Raw genomic sequence first — 23,134 nt, 5'->3', positions numbered from 1 at the left:
CACCAAACCCAGTCTGAGCAGCAATTAGACAAACCAAAGTTTTGATTTACCATGACTCTAATAGCACTTTTGCCTTCTTGTTTAATTAGACAGTATGGCAGCCTGCTGTTAGTTTAAGCTTAAAAGATGCTGACCCAGTGGTGGACATGACTGTAGACTTCTTTCACCTTCATCTTCCTGAGTGAATGATTACCATTATCATTTTCACTTTCGAAGGTCTAAGCTTGACCTGGTTTTGAAGCACGTTCAGTGCACTTTAATATTTTCAGAGACTGGAAAAGTCATTACAGCTTTAACAGATGTGTCCTGTTTTCACTGCAGATGTTTGATTTTTGAATGGATAAAACACAAATCATATTTGTCACTTAACATCGGAAACAGTTATATTTTTGTGTAATTTTAATGCAATTACACTTTACTCTTACCTGCAGTGTGTGGGTGTGAGTGCACAGTCATGTGTGTTCTCCTTTGTGGTGTGTCCTCATTTACGGCGTCCTAACTGGAGCACCCAGCTTCTGAGGGACACAGATTTAGAGACGATATGGGACACACGGATGTTTTTAGCTTGATGGTTTTTTTATGTGTTGGTTGGTTTTCTTTAACTGTTTGTTGCGTGTGTTTTCTTTTTTATTATACTGGACTGCGGGTACTTTTAGACTAAGAGCCTCTTTTATTCATAAGAGCCTAAATAAACAGAAAGTAAAGACATTTATTTAAATTTCTTTTCTATTTTTTTGGCAACTGTAGGGCAGCTGCAAAATCATCCTTGTTTCTTTTTTTTCAGAATAAACTCAAAATTCATTTTATATTCATAATATACATAATCAAAACATCCATTATCCATTTTTTTGGTGCAATGTGTGGTTTAAAATCATATTTAGAAATAAGTCATAATGAATAAAAGTATTTCCATATATACCTTTGGCTTTAAAGCCATTTTCATGCTAAATAATATTATTAGTGCTGTATATATTATTTAAATGTGTAATGAGTTTCTTTAATGGGGGAAAAGTCCCTCTGGCTGGTCTCTTTTCCTGGAGCTAGACCCTGTCCTGCATTTTAATCTGAGGCCAAACACAGCTTCCTCCCTATATCCGCCACACATGCTATTGTACGTACTAAACACACAATACCTATAATTATACATACATGCTGTAGCCCTCAACACAACACTAGTATAAGTTTTATATATAAATTTATATACATATAAATTTTTTTTTCTAAATAAAAGATGGCTAATATTGGTGGCATATTACTTCATATTGCATATTCATTTACAGGAAATAAAATTCCAGTTTTCTACCTATTTTCTCCCCATTGTTGGCTTTTTAGTCATTTTTTTTGCCTCTGTTTATACCATCTCACTCCAGACTGCCATTATCTCAAAGGTTCTTTTCCTGGGTTCTGCTACAGCCACAATGCCACCCTGCTCATCAGCTGTGGCTGTCGCCGTCGCTGTTGATGATGTAGCAGCTGCAGTGATTTGTTTTTATTTATTTTTTTATGGTGTTGTTTAGTATGCTGAAATGGTGAAGACAATCATTTCCCCCCCTCTGGACATTTTCTCCATAATCGCTAGCCAGTTCCGATATTCCCACTCTTACAGTAAGCTCTAACTGGTGTTCAGTCAGATCTTCAGCCTGTAAGAGTTGGACATTTCTGGACTTGTCCTGACTTTGCAAGCAGACTGTTGATGAGGGAATATCATTAGTGAATCTGGAAACTTCAGAATTCTGAGAATGGTGAAAATTATTATTTCAGTAAAGCTGATCAGGAATATAGATTTCACTTTCTTCTGTAATGGCTTATTTGTTCTTCTAAGACATAAATCTGCTTATTATTTATAGACTCACGATTGACAAAACAGACAGACTTTGTTGCTACAGGTTCTGCAGCACATGAAGAGTTTCCCCATCAGGTGTTATATAACTTGACATGCATGACAGTATGTTGCACAGAATTATCTAAAAGGGGACATTCTTGGGTTGAAATGGGCCATTTATACAAACTTGATTAATGCATGAATCAGTGTGTGAAAAAAACTATTATTGTAGATAATTTTTTCTTGTTCCTCTTTCAACAAAGAAAGATTTTCTACTTCTGAAATAACTTTGTTAAAAACAACAAAGATTTTAAAATAAGTGCTTTAATTGCCAAAACAAACACCAATCAAGGTGTTGATTGGTTTGAACCTCTGATGCACATAAGCAGCTAGCTTGAAGTCTGGCTTGGCTACTAGGAGAAATGTGTTTGTTTCCATTTTTGTGATTTTCAGGTTTATCTTCTGTGATTTAAATAATGTACAACTATTGTTGTGCAATCTGCAATCACCATTGGGTGCTTCCATGCTGCCTTTCAGCTCTTTTTGTTACACTCTTAAAAAGCAAGCTAAAACGGACAACATACATGGACGAGATTGACAGAGCTTTACTCTCTCTAAGAAATCTATGGCTCAAGTCTACTTGTCTAATAATATGGGTCAGTATTGTTTTCCAACTATTTATTATCATTAACCTTGTTTCAAAATCACTGTGAAGTTATTGGTATGTATTCTGAGTTTGTCACAATAGAAATGTGTTTTCAGCCACCCAGATAAACCAGGTAATCTATGGCAATCTAATCAATTAAATAATAGCAGCATGTGTAGGCTAGTTGCTTATTTCACTCCGTTCTCATATTTAAAACACAAGCTAGCACCTGCAAACTCATGAGCTTATTATATTCTTGCCAGTGTTTGTGCCAGGCTTACTGTCTTACTTGTGCTTGAGTTGAAAGGCAAAGCTTTTGATTTACCAGTATATCTATGCTCCAACCCTCACCTGTGGTCATAGCATTTGGGCAGTAACTGTAAGAATGAGATTGTGGATTCAAACAGCTGAAATGAAAGTGGCTAAGCAACGCCTGAGCGAGGGGAGGAGCTCACATGGTGGGAGCTTGGCTTAGTGCTGCTGTTCTTCTGCATCAAAAGGAGCCACCTAAGGTGATTCTGGCATCTGATGAAGATGCTTCCTGGTTGCCTCCTTGTTGAGGTTTTCTGGACAAGTTCTACTAGAGAGAGCCATTTATACAAGACTTAGGACTCAGAGTAGGAATAACAGTACATATCCTTCTGGCCTGGGAACACTTTGGGATCCTCCAAGAGGAGCTGAAGAGTTTCATTGGGGAGAGGGGGGCTTCGGTCTCCCTCATGATGCTGTTACCTCTGCAGCCAAACCTTGGATAAGCAGAACAAAATGGATGGATGGATCAAGACATTGAACTTCAACTCAAAATCCTGCTGTTTATTTCTTTTTATATCCAATCTTGAGTCAATATTTTCTTTCTTTTTTTCTTTTTATTCGTTTATCATGACAGCTGTTTGACATGGTTAATATTTTATCTACAAGACAATGATTTTTTGTAGCCTAACCAAATCTTAGCCAAGATTTGTAGTATTAAAAAGAAACTTTAAGCTTTGATGTGTAACTATTTAAGAAAGAAGAAATATATTTTAAAATGTGTCTTGGCTGCATCAAATGATAAACTACCTCTGTCTTGTTTCAAAAAGCATGGATTATGTTTTTGTTTACTTTGTTGGATACAGAATGATATTATTGTCAAAGGATGGTGGATGACTTCCAACCTTAAGACTTCTTAGAAAGAGAAGAGGATAAAAGTATGTGTTAATTGGTAAATAAAGACCTCACGGGCAGTGGAAACAAAAGACTTAAGTGTTGGTGACACTTAAAGTATCTGTGTGAGGGGAAAGAAGGAGTGTGTGTGTGGAGATGATCCATCTCAGCAGTGACAAAGACAGACAGAGTCACAGAAGGAGGGGGAAACTGTATATGAATGAGCCCTTCACGCACAAACTTCTGTCATTAGTCACAGTTTCCCTCAAACCCGAGCTCTATCTCTCTCAATATTCTCTAGTCGCTTTTCCATGTTACCACGGAAACACTCAGTCTTCACTTTAAAGCTGAGAAAATGAAGAAGCTGTCAGGCTGTTTGAGCTGAAGATCAGACTTCATTTCACACACACTTACTCACACATACTCCCTGCTGCCATAATATCCATTAAATTAGTTCTCCACCTCTCTCCAGCCCTCAGCTCGGGACATGCTTAAGTGGTTAAACAGTCGAAAACCATTCTCTCTTTTTTCTTCTTTTTTTTTAATGTTAAGAGTTAACAATACTTTTACGAATAGTTGTATGTGTGTGCATGCACCAGAAAAGGTTGAAAAGAGTGTGTGTGTGTGTGTGTGTGTGTGCGTGTGTGTAAGAGAGAACCCTGTGCCCTCGTTCAGTGTTTGCATTGTCCAAGTGTTATTAGGAAGGGTGCAGTTTATTGACAATAAGCATTTTCTTCTTTTCCTGCCTCTTTCTAACTCCCTCACCACCGTTCAGATGAATGCTTCTCTGTTGTCATAGTAACCACTACAGCAGTATCCCCACTAGTCATCTTGGAAACCTCAAACCATCCATTCTTATTAGTTCTTTTATTTATATATTTTTTCGGCCGCTTTAATGACTTTTTTTTTTTTTTTTAGCTTTAACAGGACAAAGAACTTTTGTAAACTCATTGAGTGGAGAGGGATGATGAGGGACAGGACATTGGAGTTTATCAGAGTTAGGAACTTTGTGCAAAGAAGGTTAGATGTGTGCTATCGGCTGTATTGTAAAGGAAAAAAGTATTCAGACAAGATTATTGAATTTACTAAGCTGAGTTAAAACTGATAACTTGTGCTTCTTCTGATGTTTATCCGTGAGTGAATATTTTCTCACTATAATGACTTGAGTCTTGGGAAACATATTGGGGCCAATTTAGGCAAATACACACAACATGCAATTTTAAACATAAAACTACAGGGCTGGAGTTGTGTGTGTCTTTTCTTAGTGGTATAAGATTGCAACTTTGAGTTTTGGACTCAAAGAATTTGAATTTCTATAAGGAAAGAAGTGTTTTTCACACCAGAGCTGCTACCTATATGAAACGGAAATGACTGCAGAATGATGAACACACTTTTGTAAGTGAACATAACGCTCCCAAACAAACTGCCATCTGGTGTCACTAGATGTATACACATCTGTCTGCAGCTTTGTAGTTAGTCATGCACAAAAGCTAATTCACAATTTATCCTCAAAGTCTGGACTTCATTGATGGTGATGGTGTTTATTACTAAATCCAGCTGCAGGCCATATTTTTCCTTGTTCTTCCACTGCTGGCCTAATGCATGCCAAGTTGCAGTGTCTGGTGTGTGGTGTGATCACACACGGACATGAGTACTTTCACTTTCATTTAACTCTAAACAAGAAAGGGCATCAGTTGTATTTTCAAAAATGCTTCAAGGTGCAAACCAAGTTATCCTACATGGTAAAACTTGACAAAACTGCCTCACAGTTAAGTTAGATATTACACAAGACAAGACATTGCTGTTTAAGTGACTAATCTTTGTGGTGGACAGGTAAAATCTGTACAATGCTACCTCATTCTAATCAACATAAAGAAAAATGCCAAATATTTAACTGGTCAAATGGGCAGAATTTTCTTCTTTCATTTCACCATGTGCATGTATTTCAGCTCAAACAGTCACTCCGAGGGGAAAAAAAAAGGTGTAGTATTATTTCTGTTGTGATCCAGAATGGAGTCGAGGCCGTGGGGGCAAACAGAGGGCATCAGATAAGGCAGCAAGCCGATGTAGGTTTATGTCATCAACAGCTCGTGCTTGGCTGAGCCGAAGCATTTAGAAGCTCCCTCTGCTTGTTTGCCAAACTGGAGGTGCTCATTATGGAACATCTTTCTGCAAGTGTGTGTGTGTGCATTAGATGTGGAAGGTGGCAGAGGGGGGAGTGGCAGGTGAACAGTTTGGATTCAAAGTGGAGGTTTAGAGGCCTTCGTGGGTCAGCGGGCCCTCAGACCATTAGAGAGAGGGGTCGTGCTTCTTGGGCTCTGTTCTATTTGTGTGTGTTTGTGAGGATTGTCCAGGGGGTCTCTATTATTGCAGTGGCTAAGAGAAAGGGGGGTGTTAGCAGGACCCCATGCTGCTGGGACCGGTCCTTGTCTTTAAAAAGGGGCAACAAATAGTCGACACATTTGCTTTATTGCATGAGATTGAGGGTTCATTGTCTCACGTGTGTCAACCTGACGGGACACATGGTATGTCGCGAATTATGAGTGCCTTGTGAATTTTACACAGATAGTATGCCTTAGGAGATTGTGTTTGCATTTTGACAGTTTTTGGGGGAATAAAAACCCACATGCCCAGAAGAAAGAACTTCATCTTTAGCAAGCCACGATGTAAAGACAACAGAAGAGGCCAGAGCATAAAATGCAAACAAATCTTTGCATTTGTGCATCAATTATTAAGTTATTTGGAGTTATTATTGCAGAGTAAATGGGAGAGAAGCTGAACAAGTGCTGCTGGACCAGTATGTAATGACAAAATGGACTCATGGAGGATGTGTGTGAGACTTTGCACCTGCGTATCAAATGTTATAACACCTGTTTACTGGAGGCTGCAAATCGAGGTGTCACAAATCTGATGCCAAGTTTATGTGTTTGCAAAATCTGTAAATTGCTTCATTTGGGGCCTCTGTTTTGTTAGTTTTGTCTGGTTTAAACCTTAACAATCAGTCTCCTTGTTTTATTTTTTTAAATTTTTTTATCTTTAATGATTGTTGATTAAACATTTCATAACTGTGGCAGGGTTGGAATATGGTAACACAACACCCAAACCTAACTCACCCTTTATAATCCCACTTTTAGTGCCTTAACAAATGTCTCTCATCCTAGCTTGCTTGTTTTTACTGCATGAAAAGGATATTCCAACTTTTTAAAACTGCAACAGAATTAAATTGGAGCGCTTGTAAGAGATGGTTTTAAAAGAATAAATAAATCAATCAAAACAGCAAAAGCTTTAATCTCACAGAAAAATCCTTCAGTAAGTCCAGCAAAACATTTTGTCTTTAGAAGCTGCACAAATCCTAAATACACAAAACCTCTTATTTGTTATGCAGTCTTTGTGGGAAGATTTTAATGTCAAACTTGGTGGCTATGAACCTCAGTGGTCAGTAGAGTTCTACTACACAGAAGCTTGCATTGCTTTCTAAAGTATTGCAAGCTCAAAAGTTTGGGAACTACTTTCTAAGAGTGTAGTTCATATAGTCCCATTTTCTCTGACGTCCTCTTCTCACATTCTTCCACTTCTGGTATGTTTTGTGTTCAGCCTTTCTTTAATCTGCAACACACTGAGCGATGCAGTGTCTCGCAGTGGACGAGAAGCTTTTGTCTGTGTCGGCTCGCAGCCTATTGATCACCCATAACCCCCCTCTCCTTGTAAAGCGTGCGTCTGTGTGTGATCTCTGGAGCTGTGCAGTCCAGCTGCCCACAGAGCTTGTAGGAGACGCACCCACACAAAAAGCCCAGAGCATTCGTTTTGATTTATTCATTTATACATATTTTTGGGGGGTGGATGGAAGAGTACAAAAAGAAAGACAAATAAACCCGGAAAAAGATAAAAGACAGAAAAGAAAGAGAGGAAAGAGGAGCAGTGGTACTTAATGTGGAACTCCCTGCTCCTTGTAATTTGCTCTGGGAGAGTGGGAGGAGGAGTCAGGGGGAGGGGGAAACCCAGCAGGGAGGGCGCAGGAGAGAGCATAGGCCATTCACTTTGACACACACACATACGCACACTCTTGTGCAAACACACATGAACACTTCTAAACACACATGCACACAGTGGATGTAGCAGAGAGGGAGGGAGAGAAGCTTTCAGAAAGAGAAGCAGACAGAGGAGATTTTCAGCAAACTGAAGTGAGAGAAAGAAAAGACCCAGAGGAGTGTGTTCAGGAGAAAACTCAGCTGTGTGTTGTGGAGCAGTGGAGGCACATTAACTCACAAGAGAAAGAAATCACAATGACTGGGAGAATGTGGTTAATCTGAAGATTTTTCTTCAAGCTTTGCCAGGAATACGTTTTGGAATATCCTGGAAATGCAACCTTCTTTGGAAGCTCTGTTTCCTTTTGACCCTGCTTGTTGTCCCTTTTAAAAAGTCTTCTGTCTTCTTATTTGTTGAAGAGCGCCACAATGCCAACCGGTAAGCAGGAGCTGTTTTAACTTAGTTTTTTTTCTTTGAATTAAAGACACAAGTTTTCCTCCAGGTGAAGGGATCTCTTCATGAGGTAGGACGGGCTTATGCTGTGAAAGCACAGAAAGCACTTCATACGGGTTCAAACAATAATTATTAAATTATTATCTGAGTTAAGTTTCTGTTAGGGTGGAGGGGAAAAAAGCACAACAGTCACATTTTTCAAGTGACCACCAGTCAAACATCAGACATCTCCATGTAAACTCAAGACCTGCCTGCTACTCTCTGATGGTTTGCTTGTTTATCTTGTTGCCTCTTTTGTGTGGTGTGTGATATTTTTCCTCATCTGACAGCACCGTGTGAAGTGCCTTCGCAGGGTTTATCTCTGGGCAGAGCTGCTGTATGAACAGCGTCTCACTTGTTTTCTCACCCCTGGTGTTGACTGTTGCATATTTGCTTTCTCGCAGTTTTTCTGGTGATGCTCAGATGATGTTGTTCACAGCCTTTGCTGTTCCATTACACAAGGGTTATAGGTCTGATTACAATTAGCACACACACACGCGCACACACACACACACATATACACACACATTTTTTTTTTTTAAGTACATTTTAAGTACCTCTGACTGCTTTTTTTGTTTTCTAATTCTTCATTTTTTTAAAGTCCACCCATGTATCTCCTCCCTCTTGCTGGTTGTTGGGTTGACTAAGTGTTGAGATGCCATTCTGCAGTCTGTGACCCAAATTAGAGCCTTGAGGGCAGCAGCTGGGAGGGGGATTGCCTACAAATGGAGTAGTACAGAGAAGAGAGGAGGGGGAATAATTACTTTTTAGCGCAAACTCTTTGGTTTAGAGGTGCAGGAGACAATGGAGTTCTCCATCCTCCTCCTCCCACCCAGTTCGTCCATTCCTCTGGGAGGGGAGGGCATCGGTCGCCCATCCTGAACACATAAGTGCAAGGAACCTCAGCCCAACATCGGCTGGCTGAGTAGATTTTGGGATCAAGCCTGATAAGAGCAATGTCCACATACATGTTGTGCAACTATAGAAGATGTAGGGCGGTGATCTTGTGCAGAAAGTGACACAGAGTTGGATGCAGAGGTTTTTTTTTTCCCCTCTATCTGGGCTGGAATCCAGTCAGGTCAGAAAATGAGGCTAGCATGTCACACTCAGAGGGAGGGCGAGGGTGTGTGCAGCAAGGGTCGCATGGGTGTCCCAAGGGTGGGTGTGAGACTGTATATGTCTGAAAATAGGGACGGCTTGCGGCTGGATGCTTTTCCCACAGCTACGCACCGGTGCTGTCAACTAAAACTACACTGCACATTCCTCACTGATGTCCACAGTGTTGGTAACAAACACATTGCTTAAACTTTGTGATAAACATAACCAGCAAATGGGAAACCTGTGAATTGTTTTATAAAAATGTGTTCACATGTATTGGCTTTTGAACCTGTTAGAGGTTTTATTGTGTAAAAGAGGTCGTTTGTTGTTAATTAGCCTACCAGTTGCGTGTGTGTGTTTACTTTAGCCATGCTTTGTGAGGCCATGAAAGCCACAGAGTCTGTTAAGTCATACATGAAGTTTAAACATCAGATTTTACTAGCCATGAAGCACATTGAGACTTTTAAAATCCTATTAGGACATTGTTTGAACAAGTGTAGTTTGCTTAACACCATCGTATTAAAGTAGGAATGCCTGCTTCCTCCTCTAACTTCTCTTGTTTCACCACATCCACTGAAGCTGCTGCATTAGAACATATTCCCCGGCTTGCGCAGCTTTTTGCCGGTCGGGTGGTAAGTTTAACAAAAAAAACGCCCCATGTGTCCAATCCTATACTTTGCCCCTTTCTATGTCTCCAACCTCTGCTCCCTCTCTTCTTCTGATTCTGCTCTCTACATTTATTTTAGCTGCAGTGTGAAATCCAGAGTGACACTTTAAGGTCCTTAGCGTCAGTAAAGATCAAGCTTTTATCTCTATTAGTAATGGGGAGCCACCTTAAGCAGATGTGATGGAAGATGGGAAGCAAAGACAGTGAAATGATGTTTTCTTTGGCCTACTTTGCAGGAAAAACTGCTCCAAATTGGTTTCAGACAGAATTTTTAAGGGTTGAAGCTGCACAAAAGGTAGAATTCACAATGAGACAGAGTGAGTGGGAAATGGAAAAAAACAAGGGAGTGGGTGGTGTTTGACCTTTGGCTTTCCTTCTCATCTTTTCTTCCTACTTTCATTCCTCTGGGACATCTCCTCCTCATTCCTCACTCTCTCGCAGTCACTCATGTCCCTTCACTTAAAGACGCTGCCAAAGTGAAGACAAAGACAACTGGGCTGTGAGTCACAGAATGCACTCCCTTCTATCTCAGTCGCTCACATCAAAACGTCTCCTGGATTCAGTTACGTTTTCAAAGCTCTTTGGTGTACAGTTGGCAGAAAGTCTGCAGCACAGGCTGCATGGCCTCCAATCCAGTTGCCATCTGGTAGGCCTGCTGCAGTATAAACAAGAACACACACAGACAAACATCTCTGATTTAAGGGTGCATGAGCTGTGTGAAGTGTGTGGTAAAGCCCTGCCTGCTGGTCTCACTCTTCTCTCAGATAAAAGACTGTCTTTTCTACCAAAAAGGTCTCCTTTTCAGTTGAGTATTTCAGCTCCTTTATTCTTTTAATGTTTTGACTGAGATGAAGTCTTTTTAAAGAAGTTAGCTGGTCATCAATAGTTGCAGGCTAATTTAAACAGGCGTGGAGCATAGGAATATCCAGTGGAGCACATGTTGAGAAGTTGGTGGAGTTACTTTGTGACATGCCATTAGGGATTTTAAGTTTCTATGTAAAATACAGGGAGAGAAAAGAATAATGACAGGAAAGCAGAAAGAAAATAGTCGGAAACAAGATGACAGCAGGAATCTTGTGTAATTGACAATGAAGTAGTGAGTGAGCCATGGGAAGCAAGAAAGAATGAGGGGAAAACAGGGGAAATGATGGAAAGAGTCAGAACTGGAGGAAAGAGAAACGTATTTCAGCTTTTTAATGTGCTTCAATGGATTCTCAAAGCTATAAGTTATAATGGTGATGTCTGTACATCTGTCATAGAACAAGTTGTTTAGAGATAAATGTGGTTATTATATGAGAAGTTTACAGTTAGTTTAGTCTTGTTGGTTTTTATGTGTGTGTGGCAAAATAGATTGAAAGATGCAAAAAGATGAATTAGTAGTGTTAGAATCAGAAGGAATGACAGAAATTTGTTTCTTCTGTACACTTTGGTTCTCTGCATTTCCTTAAATATTAATACAGTCAAGTAATTTCTTTATCAAGTCACACTTTGTTTTAAGGAATTTTATTAAAGCAACGGTAGAAAAATCTCCCCTCACTCTTTTTTAACTACCAAACGAGCCTGGGATGTTACAGGTTCATGCAACAAGCTTGATCAATAATCTTGTCTGCAGGCAACAGAACATGGTGAGTATTTTTTCTGGTGTGCACCGTTTCATGAAACTGAATGATACCTTTTTTCTCTCTCTTTTTTTTTATCCAGCTTGAAGCTGATTACAACATTGTCTTCATCTTTGAAATGATTGGCAGGTTTTCTGTACTCTACTGCTTTTCTAAGCCCATCTTCCCATGTAGGCAGTTATTGTTAATGTGAGCTTACCTACTTTTCCTGTAGGATTTTCTGCCACTAAATTATTTCACTTCTTCACTATTTCCATGGTCTCGAGACATGCATGCACAGGCATCTTCATTTGCAGAACAACCTTATAGGACTGCTCCCACAGAAAGGCCTGCGATTGGTCAAAATCTCCTTTTGATGGGGTAGATTTTATTTAATGGCCGGAAACAGATCCAAGAGCAGGTGCAAAAGTTCAGTTTCATCTCAGACCACATAAGTTTCAAGAAAATGAGAGGTTATTATGATTTTTGTTCCCAGCTATTATGATGATCATCAAATGCTACTATCTGTTTGCATGTTTCCAATTAGCCCAATGTGTATTACCTTCTTGACTTTCCATGCAAACTCTAAATACTGGGTGAGAACATATCAACAATTGTCCCTTTTGCATAATTCAGAGCACATCTGCCTTTCCTATTGACTGGTCTCTGCATCTTCATCCCTCCTGTAATCTACATGTATCCAAACCAAGTTTGTATTTTCCAAATTTACTTCCTTTCCAAGATGAAATTCCCTCTTTGATATTCCTGGACTGGCATACTCCCTGGAAGTTCTGTTGTTGCTTCATTGCTGGAACCACCATGCTACACATTGTAAGTTAAATCCTCCTGCTCAAACCCAGTCATTAGGGAAACCACTTGCCTTAAAATACGCACCAAAAAATAGTTTATGCAGTTGTTCTGTGTGAAACATCTGCGTATGATGTAATGTTCTAACAGAATGGTTTGTTTTATAGCTTAAACAGCTACATGAGATGTTCACATGTCCATTATGAAGCACTCTCAGAGCTGTTTGAGCTACTTGTGAGGCTCATCAGAGCAGTAAAGAGGCAGCAATGCTCACAGCTGTTTGCTGACCACTCCGCAACAAAGAGCACTTCAGGTGACCATAAAGTGTGTGACTGAAGTGCATCAGTTGAGTTTAGCATGAGTCATTAAACCTGGCTGGACTGGAGGTGGGGCTTGTTGGACTGACCTGCATCAGTGGAGGAAGATCATGGAGCTTCTGTTGCTGCTTTGTGTGTTTGTGTTGTAGTGAGAGCTGTGTTGATAAAACACACCTCATGATTATTATAATCAATTTTTTACTTTTCCATGTAAATACATCCTGCTGTGTTGTGATGTAACTCTTGTAACACTGATGTTTTATCCGATGTTTCTATTAAAAACTTCAGAATAAACCAGCCTGATCGGCTGTTTTGTACATGGTGTTTATTTTCTGTCCAGCCTTCAGCCTTGTTTCTTCTGGCTGCTGCTGTTTGCCTTCCAGCTGGGCCTGATGGTGAACATATTAAATCCCTGCTTCTTTGTTCAAGTTCAATGAAAGCCAGAGATTTAGGCCATGTTGCTCAGACACTCGCTGTATTCACTCTGCCTCTTCTGGCAGGAAACACAGCCCTCACACACTATCCTAATCCCAAATTCAATCATTCACATACACGCACACACACACACAGAGACGAGAAACCATCCTAGCCTTCATACTCAGGACCATAATTAGAGATCATTTACAAGGATCAAGTTGAACATAATCTGGACGGGAGGTAACTAAAGCTTGGTCATCCTTGCTCTCTGTCTGTGTGAGTATATTTGGCTGCTGGTGTGTGTGTAAGTGAAAGAGACAGAGAGAGGGGGAAAAAAGGCATTTCACCCAGGAAACTGACAGGGTGTGCCCCAAACATGAAGCTGGGAGGTGGGAAGGAGAGACTGGGCAAACACAAGATGGTGCAATCTCTCTGTGATGTTTGGATTTTGTGTTTGCTCTCCTTGTATGTTTGTGTGTATGTATACGTTGCGCATGTGTGCTCTTTGCCTCCCCCTATCTAGCTGCAATACCTGGTGTGAGGACCATTAAGTAATTAGCTTGGACAGTCTTATCTTTTGAGTGATAAACATAAGGCATTTTGTGTGAAATATGCAGACACACTGTTAACTATTGTGATAAGGATGATTTGTCAAAGGGCACAGAAAATGGTTAGTTAGCTATTAGTGTCATGGTGTGTAATGTAATTTAGCCTTTTTGTGCATTGTGTACTTGAAAGCAGTTCGTCTGTTCATGTGTGTTGTTTTTGCTCAACAGATTTTTTCTATTTTCTGATCTGTTATTGTAGAGAAGTGGGTCAGGCTTGGGAGTGCAAACATTCAGATGAACGCACACACGTGCATCAGTTAAAAAAGTCGTCTGAGGCTAATGCAGTTTCATGCCACTTCCTGCTTTTCTTGGCATCCATGGAGCAAACTTCAAACTAGAGAAAGATGTGATGCCTTTCTTCAGACTCTCCTTTCTTTGTAGTTTTTGAGACATGAGACACTTCAATTTCCATATGAGGACCAATGGAGCAGGGAACTGGCTCGTTTTTACATTCCTCTTCCAAACATTCAGTGAAGTGTGATTCAACAAGATGTTTCATGGCTATCACATTGTTTTAGCTGATTTTGAGACTTAAAGCTCTAAAAATAATAAATTCACGTGAAAAATTTACCAAATAATTATATTGTGTGAAAGCAGTCTGAAATTTTACCAAACTTTGCAGTGCCTTTAACTTTAGATTTTTTTTCTGAGCTCTTTGTTAAGCTAAAATTTGACCTGCATTTTTTTTTCTTCAGACTTTTTGAAATTCAGGAAGCAACTGTTTTAATCCAAAAGCCTCAATAAACAACTAAATGCTGCAATCATCACAGCAGAAAAAAAACAGCTCGTGACCATCTGAACCTTTTTTTTAAATCATTTTAAATCATGTAGGGAAAAAAAGGATATTTTCATCTTATTCATTTGTTTCCAGGAGGCAACCAAATCTGGACTTTGAATCAAAAAAAGTGAAGCACAGGCTCAGTTTCTTCTTTTGGTACTGGTGCAATGATTGTTGCCAGAATCTAACCTGTGATCCTATTATCACAGACCAGTCTTACTAGTGTACCGGCTCTCAAAAGAGACATTGTTGTAGCAAAAAAAAACATGCAAGGTGCAGTATTTAAAAGGGATGAGAGTGGGTTCATACCTGGATTCTTTTCAGGTTGTTCTCAGGTTCACGTTTCATGTTTTTGAACCTGAACCTGTGATCTCTGATGCTTTGAAGTGAGACAGGTTTAGACCAAGCTGGTGCTGCTGCTGGCAGCGAGGGAGTCTCTAGGGCACTGCATATCAGTGTTGCCACAACATGGCAGCTGCTGGTTAACCGGTGCTTCTAACTTTAATTGTACAGACTGGTTTTAAACACCCACTGAGCTGGAATGGGGCTTTCTCATGCTGGTCTTCCCTTGCTTCATCATTCTGTCTAGTTGTTTTCTGTTGTTCCCATCAAAGCCTCTCTGTGGAGCAGACCTTGGAAAATGCTGAGGGAAACTTGGAAGGCTTGTGTTCTGTCTTACTTCAGTTGGCCTGACTGCAAGATCTTGGAGGCGGGTAATCATATCTTAACGGATTTCTACACATAGACAGGGTTGTGAGACTGTTTGGTAGAGGCTGGATGCCAGAAAGAGACTCATTTAGGTGCACATAACCTCACCTTTCATGGAAATAAGACTTTCATTCATAGCTCAGACTGGAGTTTGGTCAGTATTACACTGTTACACGTGACATTAAAGCCATTCCCTTTGCACTGATGCAGAACTGTCCACACACACAAACACATATTTATCATTTGCATAAATAAAAAATTAAAAAGTAATTTATTCAGCTTGTTTTCTAGTATGGGGGAAATGCCTTATGTGAGGAAAGCCCTTAGAGTGGAAGTGAGGACAAATCTGAGCGTTTGTGTCCCTCATATGGCGGGTGGTCAGTCAAACTTTGGTCAGCAGGAATCTCTGGAATTGGGAGGCTAAACAGATGGACACTGTAAGGATATAAGAAGTGGTATTGTAAGTGTTGGCAGTCACAGACAGGGAATCTTTTTACTGTGCATGCTTAGTGTCTGAGAATGTAGGACTTAAATTTGAATTTTAGCATTTCTGTACAAGACTTTCTTTGCATCAACAAAAGATTCTTGTTATTTTGAGACCTTTTAAAATTTGATTTTAGACTTTTATATGATACACATTGTGTTAGATTTTATAAATGCATCCATTTGTATTCATACAAGCACTTCTAGGTTCTGTTTCTTATTTCTAGCACCCCTTTCATGTCTTTCCCTTCTGACTAAGACTCCTCTCTCGTCAAGTTTTTTTTCCCTCTGTTTAAGCACTTAAAAACAGAGGATGGTTCATGAGCTAATCATTTTGAAGTTCTCAGTGACAAACGTTAAGCCACATTGACAAAAATGACAAAAAAAAATTTTTTAATTAATGTAGTTGATTTTTGAGCAAACTATGATGATGATGGTGGAAAGAGAATTCAGTTTTACACATATACTATTGTATATTTGTATATTTTACACAAAGACTAATGTGGTTTGAAAAATGAATCAACTGTAAACATGTCTTGACTAATAATGGGCGACCCCAGGGTTTGCAGAAAGTAGTCAGTAATAGAAGAAAATGAGAAAATGACTTTGTGGCCTCAATCACTAGTTTAAGTCTTTTTTTGTGTGTGTGCCTGAATGAAATGTCCTTTGTGTTTAGAGAAAACGTGGTAAAAGTCAGAAATGGAAATGCTTTGTGATGGACAATTTGATGATTTTCTGTCAAACTCAAGGCTAAGTTAATTATTTTTAAACACTCTTTGGTTTTTAACCATTTTATCTCTCAAACAACCGAGTTTAGTGGTTTTTATAACTTATTCTCAAGTAATTTTTCTGGCCCTTCTCGGTGCTTCCAAAGGAAACAGAGAAGCAGTTCAGTGCTGCAAATCTCCGGATTGCCTTCTATAAGGAAATACACATTTTCCCACATGGTTTTAACTAAATTCATTGCAATAAAATAGTAGCCATGAAGAGTTTTTGTTTGCTCTATGGCCTGTAGCCGTCCAAGCTAGAGATCCATTGTAATAAATGAGGAAGCTGGAATATGTATGGTTTTGTTATGCCATTCATCGTCTCACAAAATTGATTAAAACAAGGAACTTGAGGAAAGAAGTAACATTTTTGGGATATGACTGCTATCTAAGCTAAAATAAATTCATGTGACTCTCTTCCTCTTTTATTTTCTCTAGACGATTACAGCTACCTGCCTGATGCGCTGCCTCCTCTTCCTGAAGTCCCGGACTCTGGCCCAGCTCTGAGCTCCGTTGACATCCCAGCTCGCTGCCTTCGCGACCCAGCTTTCCGCCACACCTCTTCGCGCTACTGCTCCGCCATCAGCATGGACTCCTCTCCCGACAGCACAGAAAGGCCGATCAGCTACAGCTCCACCTCTTCCTCGGCCTCTTCCCGGGACAGTCATTGCTCACTGGGCAGCCGCTCCACTCTTGTCGCCGCTCCTCTCTGTAACCCTGTCACCTTGGACCGTGACTCCGGAGCAATTCGGTTGGAGCTGGTCCCTGCCAGGCAGCTGGGATGTGGAGAGGAAAATGACAGAAATGATGGGGAGGGTAGACAGGGCAACAGACAGACTGCGACAGAACATTCAGAGCCTGAACTGAGCCCAGACGGAGGAGACAGGACGATCCAGGTGCAGGGACCCAGGACGTACGTGGACAGGGTGGTGCAGGAGATACTGGACACAGAGAGAACCTACGTGCAGGACCTCCGCAGCATCGTAGAGGTAAGGAACAAAATCCCAAATTATATAACTTTCTGACTGAGAACAACACTTGAAGGAAATTAGGACTGGATGTAACAGCAGGATGTCAAAGACACATTAGCACATTTGGCAGAACATCAAATACAGTGTGAGGACTTGAAGAAATGTGTACAATAACCTTGAGCTAAGATGTACAAAGTACCATCAAAAGTAAAAAGTACTTCTTCTCCCCCCTAAGCTGGAACATTATAGCAATTCTGGATCAGAGGTCTGATGATCAGAATCAAACAGAAGGTATAAACTAAACTAAGCCCAACTGTGAGCTAAGTGTAGTTCAGGGAAAAGTACAATTTCTTTTTGAAATTGTAAATAATGACATACATGATGGATAAAATCATGAATTTTACATTTTTAAGTGTAAGTGCACTATAGCTGCATTAACTAAATGACCCAATAGATGTGCACAAAACAGCTTACATATCTCCACTGATTGTAGCCATTGAACAAAGAGGTGATTTTTTTGTTTTAGGAAATCCTTTCCTGTTAATAATGTCGTGACCCCAAGGCTGAGCCACCATTTTTATTCAGTAAAAAGTGGCAGAAACTGAAAAAGGATTATGTAGTTTCCCTTTTCAAAGATCTCATTTTTCAAAGAGAGGCGATAAAAAATGATAATAAATCGATTCCCAGCTGACCCCAGACCATCATTAAGGTGTGTCAGTCCAACGACTGGCTGATTCTGTCTTTTCAGGGACAAAACCAGTCTTAACCAACAGCTATCAGCTGGTAGATTAGCTTAGATGTTTTTTTGTTTTTTTGTCACACGTGATGTGAACTGCTTGTTGGCTGCTGGGAACCTTTAATACAATAAGGTCACCTGCGCTTAAAGGTGGGGTTTGGTCAAGTTACATGACACCGATGCCTTTGTGCCACATGCACAAGTACACAAACGCTGTACGCGTACACATACACACAAAAGTAAATGCACTCGTTGTGATGTTGGTTTTGAACTACAAAGACACTCATTGCCTGCAGTCAGTTCTTGAGTGGCTTTGTGAAGAACTGGGTGTAGTGGTTTTCCTCAAAGCTTTCGGTCTTTTCTCTCTTCTCTTTGTTTCTTTCACTTGTGCTGAAATGCAGTGAACACATTCTGTATTCTACCTGTGCATCCTGCAGTTTCACTGATATTGGAAGGAGAGAGAAAATTGGAAACTGTTTAGTTTGTGTGTATTATTAAAACTTTATATATATATAAGGGGTGGTGGTGGTGGTAGGCCGTTAGAAAAAGAAAATTAAATTAGTTGTGTGGAAACAAAGTTTAGATCATGTGGTTTTGGTCGCCTCTCTTGTTTGATGTTGCTCCTTCTTTGCCTTTCTCTATCAGGACACAAAGGTGTGGAAATGGACAGAGAGGAAAGTAGGAAGAGGGATTTAGCTCTGAGATAACAATGGCCAAGGTAGGCTAGGAAAACACTGAACAGAGCTTAGGAGCTGCACTTAATAACTCGTTACTGCTTCTGCTCTGCAGACCACCTTTTCCCATTAGTGACTCAGACCACCCAGTTCCTGGACAGTAACACGTACAAGACAGGACTGCAAATTCTTCTCTAGCACTGTGGAAAAGACATGCATTTTAGTCTTTCTTCACTCTTTTAATGACAGTTCCAGTGAGTGCATCGGGGATAGATTAGTCTGATTATATCTATGAACAGGACGTATAGGTTGACAGTTAGCCTACAGTGAAGAAAGAACTACTACACACATGCACACAGCATCAAGCCATTTATTATCAGCACTGTCCTGTGTGAGCCGTCCTGCAACCCCTGTTTCAGTAATCCCTCTGCCCAGGCTGCTTCCTGCAAAGGAAGAGGGTGTGACAGCCTCAACACAAATATTTACCCAGACTCTTCTGGGCTCACCTGTATTTCATCTGTCAGCAGCACTGTTGTTGGGCATACTTGCCTTTCATTGCTTTTTTTTCCCTCTTATAATTGCTTCACTTACAGAGTTCACTGGACTTTACTGAATTTGCATGTATTTTCTTAACCTGCAGCACACTGATGCATGCAGTCAGGCCAGTGTGCATTTCTGTGTGTTTTGTGTTTTGTTGCCTCTGCATGAGCACCCTTCTTTGGCTTATCCAATGTGTGTAATGAGCCTAATCCATCATCCACAAACAGTGTTAAAAGAGATGTCTCTGATCTCGCTTTCCCCTCTCCTCTTTTTCCGCTCTCAGAAAAAGAGGATCTGAAATGCATGACCAGGCTATTTGAAGTTGACCAGGAATTTGGAAATAATCTGGGAACATCACTTGGCCTGTGGAAATGCTGAAACACAGAGATGTGGTTGTTTACACTCTGCATTGTCTGAAGTAATCACTTCCTACTGCAGGGCAGCATTAGGTTGTGCTTAACATGTGAGAAAAGACTGCTTGAGGAGGTTAATGGTTAACACATGAAGGTTTCAAGTTAGCACATGTTATGTCTGAGGCTTGGGCAGGAGTGAACCGTCAGGTGTGTGCATGTGCTGATGTGAACGCTGTCCATTGTTGATCTCACTGAGCCTGAGTGTGATGAGTGAGTGGGTCAGGCTGGGTCAGATCTCTGACCCCTTGGCTAATAAAGCATCACCTTACATATTACTGCCAATAGTCAACAAATTCTAAACATGACCTCCTGATGTGACTCCTCCACCCCCATATCCACTATAACCACCAGCCTGACCAAATACAGGATTGCTATTGTTTCCTTTTAAAACATAAACCCTTGATCAAAGCATTAGCCATTTTCATCCCATTGCATTTTGTCTGTTACGCTCCCCTACTGTGGGACGAATGTCTTCACTACCATTTCAGTCCTAAATCAAATTACTTCAATAGCTGCAGGAATTTATCTGCTCCAGTGCTAATCAATAATGACTGCAATTTCTTAATGGAGGCTCCAAAACTGAGAGAACCGATCTGCAGATGAAGACACGGCTAATGCACTGTAACTAGCAACTCACACTCTTTGTGTGCTGTGTAAAGCTGGCTCACAATTCAGCAAAACCTAGTCAATCTTAGGTTAAATGTAATTTATACTGTGGTAATTTACAAGGTCATGAACTTTGGGGATCATTGAAGGTAACCAGACAACAGACAGACAAGAAGTCGGTTGCCTGGTTTTAGTGGGATTATTTGTATTTTTTAAAACTCAACTTGCATTTGTAGCTACTTGTGTGTGACTGTGTTTTTGGGATGAACTCACGTTGACAGATTTGAGTTGTCTGCAGGAACAGATGCAGTCAGATCTTAACTCATCTATAAAGGAGACAGACAAGCAGGAGACGCTTAATAAAAGGGAGCCGAGAGACAGAGGACTGTGTGTGCTCACCACCATCCTAAATATAGTGGTGCCATCTTAACAATATCACAAGACTGAGACTAGCAACAGTGGTAAACAAGGGTGGTAACTTATCAGTAATCGGTTTACTGATTTAGGTCATGAAGTTTATTGTTTTGACCGGCCAACATCCAACTTCTTCTTGCAGCAGATGGTCCACCCATCTTTCTCTCCGCCTCTCACTTTCCCTAAGCTGGTGTTTACTATCCCCATCATATCACTGCTCAGCATTGGAAGCAGCCTGCAGAGTTAAATCCTCCTGATGTATACCTGCTTTTAACTTGCTTTTGGACTCATGTTAAACTTGTCTGTCCCAGCAACAACCTACTGAAACACTAATTCACAAACACAACAAACATAATGACATCTTCTCATCCAGCTGTTTACACAAAATAAGACAGGGAACAAGCTTATTGGTTTACAAAAACAAAGAACAGAGAGGCCAAAAAACCGTTTTAAAATGTGTTTTTTTTTGGGGGGGGGGGGTTCTCAACAAATTAATCTGATAATAAAATGATTCTATGATATGAAGTCAGTAAGGAATTACCAAACACAGAGTTAAACCACACAGCTTGTAGTTTTCCCCTTTTAGCTATTGGCTCTAATTTGAGTTAACAGAATTGTAAACTCTGTATTGTGGCTTATTAAGTATTTGATTTGAGACAGCAGCATTTAAAGTAACATAATAAGCTCTTACAGTGATATGTACTTTAGGAATTATTAGCTTAATGGGTGGAGTTGTTGGTGAAACATCAGGCAGCTTAATTGTTGTACCCTTCACATTACTCATTGAGCTTTCGGTGGTTTTGGACGTATTATGTGATTCTGTGCAAAGTAGAGCCAAACAGAGTTTGAAAGCTGTAAAGGTAGAATTACGAGATTAGCTTTTTCACAGGTGTGCAGTGGCAGGTGTAGATACTCCAAGTCCCTCTGACTTGATGTTCTCTATCTTTGTTTCTGCAGGATTACTTGGACTGTATCAGCAACCAGTCTCGACTGGCCTTGAGCTCTGAGGATAAAGGTTCACTTTTTGGCAACATCCGGGACATCTACCACTTTAACAGGTACAACATGTACACAAAAATGTACACTTGTGCGTGTGGAGTGGCCTCGTGTTGAAACTAAGTTTGAAAATAGAAATAAAAAAGGTTAAAACTGTGTATGATTTGGCACAAGTGTGTGTATAGTCATAGCACTGAATAAGTTAGATAAGTTCACTTTTTCCTTTTGTTTTGGGTAAAATTCTAAATAAATGTTAAATTATTAGGCCTCTTTATTCAGGTTTGCACCCAGTTCAGTTAAAGGACTGTTGACTGACCGGTGGTAATTTTAATCAACATTATATATCATGGTCAGATCCATGTTACTGCGTAGGAAAATCTTCTGGTAAATGTAGTGTGGGGGAAAAAACACATGCACACACTTTGATAGGTATTTGTCTGTAGTTTGTTAAATGAATCACAGTTGTTCTGGATGGTGCTAAACCCAGGAGGCAGCTATAGAGTTTTTGCAAAACTGTGTTGGACAAGAAGCTGATCTAGTGAATCTCATGTCCAAGAAAACAATTTCAGACAGCAAATGCTGTAAAAATACTCTTTGTATGTCTTAACAACCTTTAAACAACAGAACAGGAAAGGGCCATCTTCATTATGTGGCCCAAATGTTAGTTCTGAGTATTTTTGTTCATGTCTCTTATAAATCCACAAATACTGGCCAGTTTCTTGTAGTTCTAGTAAAGCAAACTAGTCTGTTTTGCATGTTTATTTGTGAGGCTACAGTTTGAAGTTGCTTTGCAAGTAAAAAAAGACAGAATTGTAGATATGTCTCCATATATATGTGTGTATATGTATATGTGTGTTTATATATATATATATATATATATATATATATATATATATATATATATATATATATATATATATAATGTGTGTGTGTGTGTGTGTGTTCTCATACAACATCTTGAACTGTGGAAAGAGAAATAAAACTTAGGTACAAGCGACATTAAACCTGGCTTTGGCCAACATGAAAATCCCCATTCATCAATCTGTTGCCTAAAAATACTCAGACTCTCGTCTCTCTGGCTCCACGATGTCCAGCTAACAGTCAAACTGGGCTGAGCCACCTGTTGATTTCCAGGAAGGCCTTTGTTGCAGCAGTCAGGTGTATGTGTTTGTTTCCTCCAGCACTGCCCTAAACTGTGGGCTTCTGATCTAAGCATCCTCTATGGTGGTCTGAAGACACAGACATTTCTCTCCCACCAATTCATTTCTCAGCTGCTGTTCACAGCCCAACTGGCTTGTAAAAGGAAGCATAAAAGCAGTTTAAAGCAGTCACAATGATCTCATGCTTTAGCCATGAAACAATAACTTCAACACGGGCCATTTTCCACAGTGTGTTTTTAGACACACA

At 40.0% G+C, this 23,134-nt stretch overlaps 1 protein-coding gene across 4 annotated transcripts in view; it reads left to right on the top strand.

Annotated features, from left to right (window-relative positions):
* LOC121633950 (pleckstrin homology domain-containing family G member 1) overlaps window positions 1-23,134 on the top strand; it is a 57,472-nt gene that overhangs the window by 19,970 nt on the left and 14,368 nt on the right. For 3 of the 4 annotated variants that reach the window (XM_041976301.1, XM_041976304.1, XM_041976303.1), the window contains exons 2-3: window positions 16,816-17,366; window positions 21,689-21,789. In XM_041976301.1, the coding sequence (XP_041832235.1) occupies window positions 16,816-17,366; window positions 21,689-21,789 (652 nt within the window). Of the gene's footprint in view, window positions 1-7,763; window positions 8,076-16,815; window positions 17,367-21,688; window positions 21,790-23,134 lie in introns of those variants that run through there. The other variant, XM_041976302.1, reaches the window with a different exon arrangement.

Source organism: Melanotaenia boesemani, chromosome 22 (assembly GCF_017639745.1).
Source record: "Melanotaenia boesemani isolate fMelBoe1 chromosome 22, fMelBoe1.pri, whole genome shotgun sequence".
NCBI classification, from domain to species: Eukaryota; Metazoa; Chordata; class Actinopteri; order Atheriniformes; family Melanotaeniidae; genus Melanotaenia; species Melanotaenia boesemani.
The sequence above is the reverse complement of the archived record's forward strand: the minus strand, read 5'-3'. Positions and strand labels throughout refer to the sequence as shown.